This window comes from Phyllobates terribilis, unplaced genomic scaffold (assembly GCF_046119375.1).
Source record: "Phyllobates terribilis strain yellow unplaced genomic scaffold, ASM4611937v1 Scaffold_1__5_contigs__length_1240528914, whole genome shotgun sequence".
Classification (NCBI taxonomy): domain Eukaryota; kingdom Metazoa; phylum Chordata; class Amphibia; order Anura; family Dendrobatidae; genus Phyllobates; species Phyllobates terribilis.
The window spans coordinates 185,926,226-185,942,380 of NW_027362761.1; the positions used below are offsets into that span (position 1 = coordinate 185,926,226).

The window sequence follows — 16,155 nt, forward strand, 5'->3', positions numbered from 1 at the left end:
CTTCATACTTATTGCAGTGTCCAAATTGGGGGATGCATATATGTATGTTATGTATGTTAGTCCATTAATAAGATTTGGCTAATACTGTTTGGGGTGTCTACCAGAGACAATGAGGATGCTTAGGTGTACAGTATATATATACAGTGCCTACAAGTAGTATTCAACCCCCTGCAGATTTAGCTGTTTGACAAATGCGGAATTAACTTGGCATTGTGACATTTGTACTGTAGATCAGCCTGGAAGTGGGAAATGCACTGCAGCAAATTTTGTTTTTGTTTTTTTTTTTGTTTTTTTTTTAAAACGTAAAAAGTTAATTCAGAGTGTCATTTATTATTCAACCCCTCAAACCACAAGAATTCTGTTTGGTCCCCCTAAAGTATTAAGAAGTAGTTCAGGCACCAAGAATAATGAGCTTAAAGATCTCTTTTGCCAGCCTTTTCTGACTATTTAAGACCCTCCCCAAACTTGTGAACAGCACTCAGACATGGTCAACATGGGAAAGACAAAGGAGCATTCCAAGGCCATCAGAGACAAGATCGTGGAGGGTCACAAGGCTGGCAAGGGGTACAAAACCCTTTCCAAGGAGTTGGGCCTACCTGTCTCCACTGTTGGGAGCATCATCCGTAAGTGGAAGGCTTATGGAACTACTGTTAGCCTTCCACGGCCTGGACAGCCTTTGAAAGTGTCCTCCCGTGCCGAGGCCAGGCTTGTCCGAAGAGTCAAGGCTAACCCAAGGACAACAAGGAAGGAGCTCCGGGAAGATCTCATGGCAGTGGGGACATTGGTTTCAGTCAATACCATAAGTAACATACTCCATCGCAATGGTCTCCGTTCCAGACGAGCCCGTAAGGTACCTTTACTTTCAAAGCGTCATGTCAAGGCTCGTCTACAGTTTGCTCATGATCACTTGGAGGACTCTGAGACAGACTGGTTCAAGGTTCTATGGTCTGATGAGACCAAGATCGAGATCTTTGGTGCCAACCACACACGTGACGTTTGGAGACTGGATGGCACTGCATACGACCCCAAGAATACCATCCCTACAGTCAAGCATGGTGGTGGCAGCATCATGCTGTGGGGCTGTTTCTCTGCCAAGGGGCCTGGCCATCTGGTCCGCATCCATGGGAAGATGGATAGCACGGCCTACCTGGAGATTTTGGCCAAGAACCTCCGCTCCTCCATCAAGGATCTTAAGATGGGTCGTAATTTCATCTTCCAACAAGACAACGACCCAAAGCACACAGCCAAGAAAACCAAGGCCTGGTTCAATAGGGAAAAAGTCAAGGTGTTGGAGTGGCCTAGTCAGTCTCCTGACCTTAACCCAATTGAAAACTTGTGGAAGGAGCTCAAGAATAAAGTCCACATGAGACACCCAAAGAACCTAGATAACTTGGAGAAGATCTGCATGGAGGAGTGGGCCAAGATAACTCCACAGACCTGTGCCAGCCTGATCAGGTCTTATAAAAGACGATTATTAGCTGTAATTGCAAACAAGGTTTATTCCACAAAATATTAAACATAGGGGTTGTATAATAATTGACCCACACTTTTATGTTTAAAATTTAATAAAATTCAACTGAGCAACATAACTTTTTGGTTTGTAAGATTTATGCTTCTGTTCATAAAACCTACTCTCGTTTGCAGTTTGAAGGCTCTAACTTATTTGCATCTTATCAAACCAGCTAAATCTGCAGGGGGTTGAATACTACTTGTAGGCACTGTATATATATATATACATATATATATACAGTATATGTATACACTGTGTGCAGAATTATTAGGCAAATGAGTATTTTGATCACATGATACTTTTTATACATGTTGTCCTACTCCCAGCTGCATAGGCTTGAGAGCCAACTACCAATTAAGTAAATCTGGTGATGTGTATCTCTGTAATGAGGAGGGGTGTTGACTAATGACATCAACACCCTATATAAGGTGTGCTTAATTATTAGGCAACTTCCTTTCCTTTGGCAAAATGGGTCAGAAGAGAGATTTGACGGGCTCTGAAAAGTCCAAAATTGTGAGATGTCTTGCAGAGGGATGCAGCAGTCTTGAAATTTCCAAACTTTTGAAGCGTGATCACCGAACAATCAAGTGTTTCATGGCAAATAGCCAAGAGGGTCGCAAGAAGCGTGTTGGCCAAAAAATGTGAAAAATAACTGCCCATGAATTGAGGAAAATCAAGCGTGAAGCTGCCAAGATGCCATTTGTCACCAGTTTTGCCATATTTCAGAGGTGCAACGTTACTGGAGTATCAAAAAGCACAAGGTGTGCGATACTCAGGGACATGGCCAAGGTAAGGAAGGCTGAAAAACGACCACCTTTGAACAAGAAACATAAGATAAAATGTCAAGAATGGGCCAAGAAATATCTTAAGACTGATTTTTCAAAGCTTTTATGGACTGATGAAATGAGAGTGACTCTTGATGGGCCAGATGGATGGCCAGAGGCTGGATCAGTAAAGGGCAGAGAGCTCCACTCCGACTCAGACGGCAGCAAGGTGGAGGTGGGGTACTGGTATGGGCTGGTATCATCAAAGATGAACTTGTGGGACCTTTTCGGGTTGAGGATGGAGTGAAGCTCAACTCCCAGACCTACTGCCAGTTTCTGGAAGACAACTTCTTCAAGCAGTGGTACAGGAAGAAGTCGGTATCGTTCAAGAAAAACATGAGTTTCATCCAGGACAATGCTCCATCACATGCATCCAACTACTCCACAGCGTGGCTGGCCAGTAAAGGTCTAAAAGAAGAAAAAATAATGACATGGCTCAAGGTTCACCTGATCTGAACCCCATAGAGAACCTGTGGTCCATCATAGAATGTGAGCTCTACAGGGAGGGAAAACAGTACATCTCTCGGAACAGTGTCTGAGAGGCTGTGGTGGCTGCGGCACGCAATGTTTATCGAAAACAGATCAAGCAACTGACAGAATCTATGGATGGAAGGCTGTTGAGTGTCATCATAAAGAAAGGTGGCTATATTGATCACAAATTTTTTGGGCTTTTGTTTTTGCATGTCAGAAATGTGTATTTATAAATTTTGTGCACTGATATTGGTTTACCTGGTGAAAATAAACAAGTGAGATGGGATTATATTTGGTTTTTATTAAGTTGCCTAATAATTCTGCACAGTAATAGTTACCTGCACAAACAGATATCCTCCTAAGATAGCCAAATCTAAAAAAAACCCACTCCAGCTTCCAAAAATATTAAGCTTGGATATTTATGAGTCTTTTGGGTTGATTGAGAACATAGTTGTTGATCAATAATAAAAATAATCCTCTAAAATACAACTTGCCTAATAATTCTGCACACAGGGTATGTGAATATGGTATAGACAGTGTAGCCTTAGAACAAACACTGAAAGATTGTTAATATGTTGGAGCAGGATGGACCTCCTGATCAGAGCCATTACTCAAGGAGGAGTGCCCACCCCCAAGAAATCAGGAAGTAAGGAGACTGTAAGGAGGCTGCAGAGCTATGAGCACCTCGGGAAAAAACTTGAGAATAATAATAATATTTCTTGAATCTCACCTGTTTTACATCCCCAACCAGTTGGTGTAGGAGCAAATTTGTAGGTCCTTGTTTCTATAAGATACAAAAGAAAGAATGTACTGTATTCTCAAAACATGGTGAAAGGCTATGTTTTACACCTTGATTTTAGCTGCAAGACATCTCTTTAAAAAAAAAAACATGCATCAGGAGAGATATATTGGAGAGCACAGCAGATTACACTTTTCCAAACAATAATTAAAAAAAAAGTATTCCAAGTGGTGTCGTCCAAGTATTTACATATCGTGGGTACATTCAGTCCTATGGATAAGTTCAGTATATGTATGGGGGGCTGGAAAATACACCAAACATAACGTAATAAGAAGTGATGAGCGAGCACTAAAATGCTCGGGTACTCGGGTTGAGCAAATTGGAATGCTCGAGTGCCCGGTACGAGTAATGAGCCGAATGTAAGTCTATGGGAAACTCGTACATTTTTCCTGCAGCCCCCCCGCGATCTGCAGACGGCCTAAAAATTGCCCAAATCGATTGGAACAGTGCTCAAATGACATGGGAACAGCATGGGGAAGACCCCTAGAAGCATCTCTGACTCCCAGGTCACTGCTGTCAACAAAGTTGTCAGAGTATTACGCCACTTTTACGGACTCACAATAAAACATACAAAAACGAAACCAAAATGGGTTTTCCTGGGAAAAATGTTAAGGAACATCCTTTCCAGGGTAATGACTTGTATATAAGGCAAAATAAGTAACCAAAAACAAAAATGCTCCTCCACACCTTGGGCTATATTCACACGTAGCGTTTTTGATGCATTTTTGCACTTTTGCATTGCTTTCAACGGTGAAAAATACATTCACCGGTAAATGTAATTTCAACATTTTACTACCTTATCTAGCCATGTGGTGTGTGACACATCATCAGACACATCCATACAGTGCTGAAAAGACATGGGAACAGCATGGGGAAGACCCCTGGAAGCATCTGACTCCCAGGACTGCCTTAAACCGTGTTCATAAGACGTGATCCCATATTACTGCTGTAATAATACTGACATACAGTGGTGGCCAAAAGTATTGGCACCCCTGCAATTTTGTCAGATAATACTCAGTTTCTTCCTGAAAATGATTGCAATCACAAATTCTTTGGTATTATTATCTTCATTTAATTTGCTTGCAAGGAAAAAACACAAAAGAGAATGAAGCAAAAATCAAATCATTGATCATTTCACACAAAACTCCAAAAATGGGCCAGACAAAAGTATTGGCACCCTCAGCCTAATACTTGGTTGCACAACCTTTAGTCAAAATAACTGCGAACAACCACTTCCGGTAACCATCAATGAGTTTCTTACAATGCTCTGCTGGAATTGTAGACCATTCTTCTTTGGCAAACTGCTCCAGGTCCCTGATATTTGAAGGGTGCCTTCTCCAAATTGCCATTTTGAGATCTCTCCACAGGTGTTCTATGGGATTCAGGTCTGGACTCATTGCTGGCCACCTTAGAAGTCTCCAGTGCTTTCTCTCAAACCATTTTATAGTGCTTCTGGAAGTGTGTTTTGGGTCATTGTCCTGCTGGAAGACCCATGACCTCTGAGGGAGACCCAGCTTTCTCACACTGGGCCCTACATTATGCTGCAAAATTTGTTGGTAGTCTTCAGACTTCATAATGCCATGCACACGGTCAAGCAGTCCAGTGCCAGAGGCAGCAAAGCAACCCCAAAACATCAGGGAACCTCCGCCATGTTTGACTGTAGGGACCTTGTTCTTTTCTTTGAATGCCTCTTTTTTTCCCTGTACACTCTATGTTGATGCTTTTTCCCAAAAAGCTCTACTTTTGTCTCATCTGACCAGAGAACATTCTTCCAAAACGTTTTAGGCTTTCTCAGGTAAGTTTTGGCAAACTCCAGCCTGGCTTTTTTATGTCTCGGGGTAAGAAGTGGGGTCTTCCTGGGTATCCTACCATGCAGTCCCTTTTCATTCAGACGCCGACAGATAGTACGGGTTGACACTGTTGTACCCTCGGACTGCAGGGCAGCTTGAACTTGTTTGGATGTTAGTCGAGGTTCTTTATCCACCATCCGCACAATCTTGCGTTGAAATCTCTCGGCAATTTTTCTTTTCCGTCCACATCTAGGGAGGCTAGCCACAGTGCCATGGGCTTTAAACTTCTTGATGACACTGCGCACGGAAGACACAGGAACATTCAGGTCTTTGGAGATGGACTTGTAGCCTTGAGATTGCTCATGCTTCCTCACAATTTGGTTTCTCAAGTTCTCAGACAGTTCTTTGGTCTTCTTTCTTTTCTCCATGCTCAATGTGGTACACACAAGGACACAGGACAGAGGTTGAGTCAACTTTAATCCATGTTAACTGGCTGCAAGTGTGATTTAGTTATTGCCAACACCTGTTAGGTGCCACAGGTAAGTTACAGGTGCTGTTAATTACACGAATTAGAGAAGCATCACATGATTTTTCAAACAGTGCCAATACTTTTGTCCACCCCCTTTTTTAGGTTTGGTGTGGAATTATATCCAATTTGGCTTTAGGACAATTCTTTTTGTGTTTTTTCATTGAAGACAAATTAAATGAAGATAATAATACCAAAGAATTTGTGATTGCAATCATTTTCAGGAAGAAACTGAGTATTATCTGACAGAATTGCAGGGGTGCCAATACTTTTGGCCACCACTGTATGTGGCAACGTGACAAATATTAAACTCCATTTAAAATGGGCAAGAGACGGGGAAGTAGACGTAATGGTGATGGTGCATGCAGAGGCCGAAGCCGTGGTCAAGATGAAACTGTGCCTGCTGAGGGAGCACAACAAACACCCACATCATGTCGAACTACCTTCCTGTCCCAATTTCTAGGGGGCCGTGGAACACCACTCTTGAAGGCAGAGCAGTGTGAAAAGGTTGTTGGTGGGATAGCAGATAATGAGATAATGCTTCCAGTCAGTTTGCCACCACCACCTCCCTGTCTTCCACATGGTCCAGTCTCAGTAGCCGTGAACCCGGACCAGTGTCGAACTGAGGTGCCAAGGGCCCACCAGTAATCAACTCCAGGACCCCACTTTTCAGATACATGCAAATGTGACATTATCCTCAAATCACAAATTTATATAACAATGAACGGGCAGATTGTTAAATGAATAAGATGCTTCCTCTGTCTGTACATAATGATTCAAGTTTATTGTGCTAAGTACTGCTCATATAAGAGGGTGGAGGCCTACCGGAGGATTCTCCTGTTCTCCCGTGAGCCTGTCCAAGCCTGGTCTGGACCACATTATTATTATTACTTTAGCGCCATTTATTCCATGGTGCTTTACATGTGATTAAGGGGTATACATCGCAAAAACAATTACAATAATGTTGAACAAAAATGTGACAATGACTGCTACAGGAGAGGAGAGGACCCTGCCCGCGAGGGCTCACAGTTTACAAGGGATGGGTGAGGATAGAGTAGGTGATGATAGAGCTGGTCGTGCAGCGGTATGGTGGAGCGAGGGTTACTGCAGGTTGTACGCTTGTCGGAAGAGTTGGGTCTTCAGGTAGCTTTTAAAAGTTTCAACAGTAGGCGAGAGTCAGAAATGTTGGGGCAGAGAGTTCCAGAGAAGGGGGGATGTACGGGAAAAATCATGTATGCGATTGTGGGAAGAGGAGATAAGAGGGGAGTAGAGAAGGAGATCTTGCCAGTGAAGGGATCATAGATTGCAATCTTATAGATTGCTGGAGCCAATCCACGGTAAAAAAATCCCTAGAGTGTCCGGGAACCTTCCCACAGACTTTTCTTAGCCAGGGCTGCTTCTCGACAGGGTTAGATGGGCCCACCAGAGATCTGGAGACTCCTCCAGTGGGCCCTGGCTTCTCCTTCAGGAGAGTTCATAGCTCAAACTTTGCAGGTCGTGATGATGATAGAGGCCACCTTAGCTTTCTGCTGGTACTTTTCTGTGGAAAATCAGCTTACCTCCAACCAGCCTGGAACAGTTCCAGTGGTTTGGTATTGCCACCCAGTACCAGAAGCAAAGCCATCCCCAATTTCCTTCTCAGGAATTTATGAACTTTGCTATGTGACTGTCTCAATATTTTGGGTATTTTTGATGAATTGATATATGCAATTTTTTGGTGGATGTTCACCATAAGTGAGGAATTGCGGAGTAGCAAAACCGTGGAGGTACTATCTGTTCCAGAGAAAAAAGAATACTGTTTTGAGATGAGGAGGGTTGCTGTTAGAGATGCGACCAAGATAATTAGAAGCAGAATTAGAGTGGGACATATCTTTGCTGTAGGATATACAGTTGCAATTAAAATTATTCAACCTCCATTGCAAATCAGATTTTTTAGCAAAATTGATAAACTTTCTACTGTTTGCAATAAACAAATCAAACAAGAACAATTAGAACACAACTAATATAACAAGTGGTTTCTCCTAATTCAACACAAAAGTAGACTTTGAAAGGGAACCTGTCAGCTGGAGTTTGCTAAGTACACTACAGGCATTGGCAGGTTGGGGCTGTTACACTGATTAATATGATACCTGAGGCATAGCTCCCACCCGTCCCATTTTTGGCGGGACTGTCCAGCGTCCCATCACGGCTCAGCTGTTCTCCCGGCTTCTATACTTACCTCTCTCTATGACGTTCTTATCGCTCCGTAGCTTCTCCTCCTCGGGATACGGGGCCGATCATCTCTTCTCAGTGCATAAATTAAATTATACATTCACCTCCTTTCATTGGTCTCAGCTGGTACTCAAACTCACAATCACATGATCACAACAAGCTTCCCAATGCTCACAGGCTGTGAGCTCTAACCACTTGGCTACAGCCCATAATGATAAAGATAGGAGATTTTGGTTATCTTGACTCTACATTGCAATGAATCCAGAAGCAGAGTATACATCTCCATAGAAATATATTGTATATACACTGCTCAAAAAAATAAAGGGAACACTTTAACTCCAAGTAAATCAAACTTCTGTGAAATCAAACTGTCCACTTAGGAAGCAACACTGATTGACAATCAATTTCACATGCTGTTGTGCAAATGGAATAGACAATAGATGGAAATTATTGGCAATTATCAAGACACCCTCAATAAAGGAGTGGTTCTGTAGGTGGGGACCACAGACCACATCTCAGTACCAATGCTTTCTGGCTGATGTTTTGGTCACTTTTGAATGTTGGTTGTGCTTTCACACTCATGGTAGCATGAGACGGATGCTACCACCCACAGAAGATGCTCAGGTAGTGCAGCTCATCCAGGATGGCACATCAATGCGAGCTGTGGCAAGAAGGTTTGCTGTGTATGTCAGCATAGTGTCCAGAGGCTGGAGGCGCTACCAGGAGACAGGCCAGTACAACAGGAGACGTAGAGGGGGCCGTAGGAGGGCAACAACCCAGCAGCAGGACCGCTACCTCCGCCTTTGTGCATGGAGGACCAGGAGGAGCACTGCCAGAGCCCTGCAAAATGACCTCCAGCAGGCCACAAATGTGCATGTGTCTGCACAAACGGTTAGAAACTGACTCTATGAGGTTGGTATGAGGGCCCGACGTCCACAGATAGGGGTTGTGCTCACAGCCCAACACTGCACAGGACGCTGGCATTTGCCACAGAACACCAGGATTGGCAAAGTCGCCACTGGGGCCCTGTGCTCTTCACAGATGAAAGCAGGTTCACACTGAGCACATGTGACAGACGTGACAGAGTCTGGAGATGCCGTGGAGAGCGATCTGCTGCCTGCAACATCCTTCAGCATGACCGGTTTGGCAGTGGGTCAGTAATGGTGTGGGGTGGCATTTCTTTGGAGGGCCGCACAGCCCTCCATGTGCTCGTCAGAGGTAGCCTGACTGCTATTAGGTACCGAGATGAGATCCTCAGACCCTTTATGAGACCATATGCTGGTGTGGTTGGTCCTGGGTTCCTCCTAATGCAGGACAATGCCAGACCTCATATGACTGGAGTGTGTCAACAGTTCCTGCAAGATGAAGGCATTGAAGCTATGGACTGGCCCACCCATTCCCCAGACCTGAATCCGATTGAGCACATCTGGGACATCATGTCTCGCTCCATCCACCAACGTCACGTTGCACCACAGACTGTCCAGGAGTTGGCAGATGCTTTGGTCCAGGTCTGGGAGGAGATCCCACAGGAGACCATCCGCAACCTCATCAGGAGCATGCCCAGGCGTTGTAGGGAGGTCATACAGGCACGTGGAGGCCACACACAATACTGAGCCTCATTTTGACTTGTTTTAAGGACATTACATCAAAGTTGGATCAGCCTGTTGTGTGTTTTTCCACTTTAATTTTGGGGGTGACTCCAAATCCAGGCCTCCATTGGTTAATAAATTTGATTTCCATTGATGATTTTTGCGTGATTTTGTTGTCAGCACATTCAACTTTGTACAGAACAAAGTATTCAATGAGAATATTTCATTCATTCAGATCTAGGATGTGTTATTTGAGTGTTCCCTTTATTTTTTTGAGCAGTGTATAACAATGTATTTTTATAGTGGCAGTATACTGAGGTGAAGAAAAATATTTATCATGTTCCTATAAGGCTATAAGCCCACGCTCCATAATGGCAGCGTTTTGGACACAGCTCACCTGCGCTGCGTAAACTTACCAGCGGCGCGGATTTACAGCGAGAGCGGCAGGGCTGAAGGGAGCAGTAGTCTCCTCAGCCGAGTCGGGGCTGTCCGCACTGTGTGTAAAAAAAAAAAAGTAAAAAAATAAAAAAAAAACACTATTCTCACCTGTCCGACGTCCCCCGCAGTCCTCCCAGTGTTCTTCCAATGTCCCCCGGCGTTCTGTTCACCCAGTGGCTGGCGGCACACTGGCAGAAGCGTGCTCGCTCCCGGCAGTGTGCATCGCTGTTGCCGGGACTGAGTTCACGTGAGGTCATCAGCTTTTTTTTTGTTTTTTTTAAAGAAGATCGAGGGATTCGGGGACTGGGCGAATAATAAAAAAAATTATTTTTTTTGAAACACACAGCGTCAAACCCGCAGTGGCTCCTGATCGTGGCCACGTACCCAAACTCACCTGCAGCATGTCAATTTCTGTAGCGGACACGCTAGTCTCCACTGCAGATTTTGACCGACTGAAGTGTCATTATATGCAGTGGATTCACATGTACTGACAACAAAAGTGCGGCATTAGAACACCGCGTTTTGGACGCAGAAAAAATACACTGCGTCCAAAGAGCTGCTTGTTGCGGTTCGTGGGGATGTAGCGGCTAACGAAACAGCTGCGAGCTGTTAATAATAGCCAGGGACCATGTTTACCTAATGGGCGGCACAGTGGCTCAGTGGTTAGCACTGCAACCTTGCAGCGCTGGGGTCCTGGGTTCAAATTGTATGTTCTCTCCATGTTTGCGTGGGTTTCCTCCAGGTTCTCTGGATTCCTCCCACACTCCAAAGACAAGCTGTTAGGGAATGTAGATTGTGAGCCCCGATGGGGACAGTGCCCATAGTGTCTATGAATTGTAAAGCACTGTGGAATATGTTGGCGCTATATAAGTAAAAAGATTATTATTATAAGATTATTAATGGCACATTCCTAGGCTAAAAATTGCAGTTCGCAGCTGCCCCAGAAATTACATGAATGGAAATCCTAATGAGATTGGGTATATGGGATTAGCTGACACCTAGCTCTTTTGTTTGGTGATGACAAGGTATCAACCAGACCTTTTCATTACTAAACCTAATTAAACTAAAGTAAAAAATTAAATAAACACAAAGACATAGAGCAAACACTTTATTTGAAATACAACAGACACATTCTTAAATTAACCAATATGCCCACCCCAGTTCTGACGGTAATCCAAGGGTTAAAGCAATGTCTCACATTTCTTTTTTCAAATTACTTTATTTAGCTCCCAACAACATGCATTTCAGTACAAAAAAGCTTAAAAAAACGCATTAAAAACCGCATCAGAAACGCATAAAAGAAAAAAAATCGGGAAAAAGCGTGTTTTTTCCGCAGCGTTTTTCCTGCCAAAGAGATGCAGAAACGCTGCAGAAATTTCTGCTTCAAATCCTGAACATGCGCACATAGCCTAAGACAGATAGAGAGAGACAGTCTGCTTGTGTCTGTCTCGATGATGAGGAACATGCTTGTGTTCAGGGCGGCCTGTGGACAGGTCTTCTTTTGCTGATCTGGCCTAGAGCAGCAGAATAAGACCCTGCCTACAGTCCCGCCCCGGAGCACGAGAATCTCATTAACTGAAAACTACAAACACTGGTTACACAAGAACCACAAGACGGATTTCTTCACCCAAGGTGTCATTTTAATCAGTGGCAAAATACTGCAGTCTCAGAATTATTTGATCCCTTCATGGCAATCCTCTTTAGTACTTAGTAGGGCACTTTTAGATGTTATGGCCTGCTAAAAACAAGATGCAAAGCCATACTCCAACTTCTGGCAATGTTCATGAGGAATCTTAGGAAAATTAGTGAACTGGAGGTTACTGCCCATGAGGAATGGACTAAGTTTGTATACTGCAACCGCCTTCTTCAATTCTATCGAAAGGTTTTCTATGTGGTTCAAGTTAGGTGACTGTGACTGCCAGACCAGAATCTTCCAGGACTTCTGAAACTAAATAAGATCATCAGAAAACAGGTATCCAGAAACAGGAATCCATTAAAAAAATTTCTTTCTTTATTTTATGTGATTAACACAAACAGATATCCATCCCACGTGTCATGTGAACTCTAACACACTACTCATTTTTTATTACTCCTTCATCATGGTGCAACCAAGAATAGCTTCCCTATCTTTTTAGACCTGTGTCTGAATCTCCTAGGGCTGCATGCCAATTAAAACAAGAAATAAAAAGAAAAAAAAAAGATATAGTGAGATCCTAAGGGAAAAAAAGCCATCTACAACTACTAATCCATAACTTGCCTGGATACATAAGGGACACAAAATATATCGCTGTATATTGGCTATCCTTTGATGTGGTCGTATTGTAGACCTCAATACCGCAAAGGGTCACAATAGAGAATCTCACTTATCATGTGAACACATACAGATGTTTTTCAGAAGTTAAAGAGTTTTTGATTTCTTCTAGGAACTTTCTATTGAAGTGCAATTTTTTGGTATATACAAAAAAATTCTATAGAAACAAGGGGTGTTTATAGGAGGGTATGTCTCACCTTCACTTGTAAATATATTGTTTGCAAATATCATATTTTATTGGGAAGAAAGATAATGGCTTTCAGAAAACAATCCATTCTCCTCCCACATCAAGTGATATGGTCCATAGATAGATGATCTGGGATCAGAAGAACAAGCAAAACATTTTGGGCCCTGTGAAGGATATTCTAGAATAATCACGTTCCCTGGTTGTCAGGTCTCAAAGCACAGCGTAACCTGACTCCCAGCTATAAGAGAGAAGGGAGGGGGGCTTCAGTGTGAGTGTCCCTCTGCAGTGTGAGCTGAAAGGCAAGCCCCCTGCTGAGATCCACTCTTGTTCTCAACATGTGCTGTTTTGTTAAGGTACTATATTTCTATACCTAACTGTGGAAGAACTATATGTCCCAGCTCTTCACAAAATGGATTTTCTAGCCCAGGGAAAGATAGCGAACACCCGACTGCATCCTAGCCTACTGTAGCGTGTAGGGACGAGGAGATACATGTCCCAGCCTTTTGGAACCTCCTACAACTGCGGTGTTTGGTACCCACACGTAGCAGGGGCCCTGCTGGGTCCGTTGACACCAGAACCGGTTCCCTGGGACTATCCAGTAAGAAGATATGGGCCACGTTAGTTCTGGGAGTCTCTCAGCCAGGAAGGAACAGGGGGTGGAGACTTTTGTATTTGTAACTCTGACCACTGTATATGTATAACCTTGTGTATATAGTAGATTGTTTAGTGAGCCCTTATGGCGATTAAATATATAATTTAATCTTGGGCTGGTCTTTTATCTTGAACCACGAACCTCATGTCTGTTGTTCGGTCAATGACGCGCTACCGGGCTGGTTTCTAGGTCTGTTATATCAAATAGGAATTGGTGGCAGCTCTATCCAGGCCGACAAGGCTCTGCTTCACTGGAGTAGTGAAAGAACCTCTCAGTCTGTCAGGAGTGTGGGAGAGTGTGGGGCCACGTCAGCGTCTGAGTGAACCACCTTGTCCCACCCCCTGGTGTCTCTCTGTACCCATGTGGACAGGAGGTGACGGTGTAGAACTGTGCCGATCTGACCTTACGCATCCTTGAGGGCATACGGAACGTGCAAAGGGTAGATCCGTATCACGTGCTCCATGTGGCGTAGTGTGACGTCAGGCGGGTGGCGGGATGTGGATCCACCGTAAGAAGCGGCAACAGCGGGATTCTGCGGGGCTTACCTGGTGCCGCTTCTTCACAGGCCCAATTCATCAAAGCTTGAGACTGTAAAATTTTGTAAAAATTGTAAAATTTTGAGACTTTTGGCGCTAATTTCTCCTACCTCTGCCAAAATGGGCAGAACTAGGGCAGGATGGAAGTGCGTAATAAATTAGACTAGCTGGCATAGTACACACAGGCACACACCGCTCGTCAGACGCTCCAGATTCATGAAAAGGCGTGCACCTCTACATGAATCAGAAGTGTCTGACTCCAGCACGCTCCCTCATCAATACAGACGCGAACAACAAGAGTCTTGATGAATCGGGCCCCATTGTGGCTTACGTTAATAGTAATTCGTACACCTTTACTACATCTTGCATTATTTTCTTAGACATAACATTCCTGGGAGATAATAACAAAATACATGTCCTTACTTACAGTAAACCTTCAGCGCAAAATCACCATTCTAAATATAAGCTCTCGCCTAAGTGCCTCATATCTTTAGAAACACTCCAGTAGGGGAACTAATTAGTAAGAAATGCAATTGTTCTAATGTATGTGATTTTTTGAGCTTCAAACTCAAGTGTGTGATAAATTACAGGCACGTGGTTATCCCAACTAGTCTCTACAGAGAACACACAACAGCATAGAACATAGTCAGCCAAACAGACAGGAAAGAGTTACTCAGCACCTCCAGAACAAAACAAACAAGGATCAGAGAAACTGGGAAAGCCATGGTGTTGTCCACAATCTATAGTCCCAAGTTCACACAGATAGATATATACTGTACTTCTTTATGATGTTACTTATGTTATCTCAGGATGAGGAACTACACAGAATTTTACAATACAATATTAAAGAAGCACTCCCATCAAAGTTCTTATCCTCTTAATATATTGCAATCATCAGATTATCTAGCGCTATGTACTTACAATTTCTCATTTTGCCTTTCTACCCAATATAATTGTTCTGTTTTCCATTAGGTCTATGACATCACATGATTAAACGAAAAAGAGACCCCGGTACTCACGTGTTGATTATTGCTTCATTTAAAGAGGTTGTCCACAACTATTAACATTGCCCCCATGGATTTAAATTGTGGCAAGAAGTCTTTTTGTAAATACTTTGCGTGTTCTTTATTGCCTGTGAGCGGCGCTATCGCTGGCCACACACAAGGCATCACGTGACCCTGGCTACAGCCGGCTCTGACATCGGCTGATGTCACGTCAAGTTCTGGCTGCAGCCGGGGGTGACCAGTGACGCGCCCCCCCCTGATTGATGGGCTGTTTCGTCGCACATCACAGTCCAGCATCCACCTCGCACTTTCCCAAAGAAAGCAGAGGACAAAGAAAGCGCGGTGGATAGTGGGCTGTGACGCATGGTGAAAGACCACCCACAGCCCATCAATCGGGGGAGAGCGCGTCAGTGGGTCACCGCGTCACATCAGCGGATGTCGGAGCAAGCTGCAGCCGGGTCATGTGATGCCTGGTGAGTGGCCAGCGATAGCGCCGCTCACAGACAATAAAGAACACGCAAGGTATTTACAAAAAGACTTCTTGCCACAATTTAAATCCATGGGGGTAATATTAATAGTTGTGGACAACCTCTTTAATAGAAATCCACACAAGACATTTCAGCCCATCCCAGACTTTTGTCACATGATTAAAAACTGACTAGCTGAATCCTTCTAAGCTCTATGTAGAAACAGGAGGTTATTGTTCCCTGTATGACTCGTGAGTCACTGCAAAAGTCACTGGCAGGAGGGAGCAGCTGGGTCAGGAGTTAAAGAGAGGAATGATAAATGCAGGGAAAGGAGACTTCCTGTTTCTACATAGAGTACAGATAAGAGAAGAATTGGCTGGGTAGAAAGACAAAATGAACAATTGCAGGTACACAGTGCTATATAATATGATGATTGCAATATATTAAGAGGATAAAAACTTTTATGGGAGTGCTTCTTTAAATTTTTCTCTCCAAACGCTGCCACTATAAGCTCACTCCTATCTCCAAGTCTTTTTTTTCACCAACCAGTCCTGGTTAAACACCACAGGTTTTTATGGCTGTGGACACAAAGCATGTAAATATGCAAAAAAACAGCAGACACCTCATCTGTGCACAGTAACAAACAATTCCACATTAATAACTTTATTAACTGTAACAGCTCATATGTCATCTATCTAAATCACATGAACTAAATGTAATATATAATACGTTGGCTGTATGACGGGGCATCTCAAAGTCAGGATCAGACGCCATTTATCTAACTCCATAAATCCTAATGCTACAGGAGCATCCACAGTCTCCAAGCATTCTGCTTAAGTG

The 16,155-nt window shown here is 43.6% G+C and overlaps 1 protein-coding gene across 5 annotated transcripts in view; it reads right to left on the reverse strand.

Annotated features, from left to right (window-relative positions):
• The window catches only part of TRPM6 (transient receptor potential cation channel subfamily M member 6), a 381,140-nt gene that overhangs the window by 216,932 nt on the left and 148,053 nt on the right, over positions 1–16,155 (reverse strand). For 4 of the 5 annotated variants that reach the window (XR_012314145.1, XM_073670622.1, XM_073670620.1 and 1 more), the window contains exon 13: positions 3,536–3,589. Coding sequence is in view for 4 of the 5 variants with exons in the window: in XM_073670622.1 (XP_073526723.1) it covers positions 3,536–3,589 (54 nt within the window). In the remaining variant the exon portion in view is untranslated. Of the gene's footprint in view, positions 1–3,535; positions 3,590–11,633; positions 12,107–16,155 lie in introns of those variants that run through there. The other variant, XM_073670641.1, reaches the window with a different exon arrangement.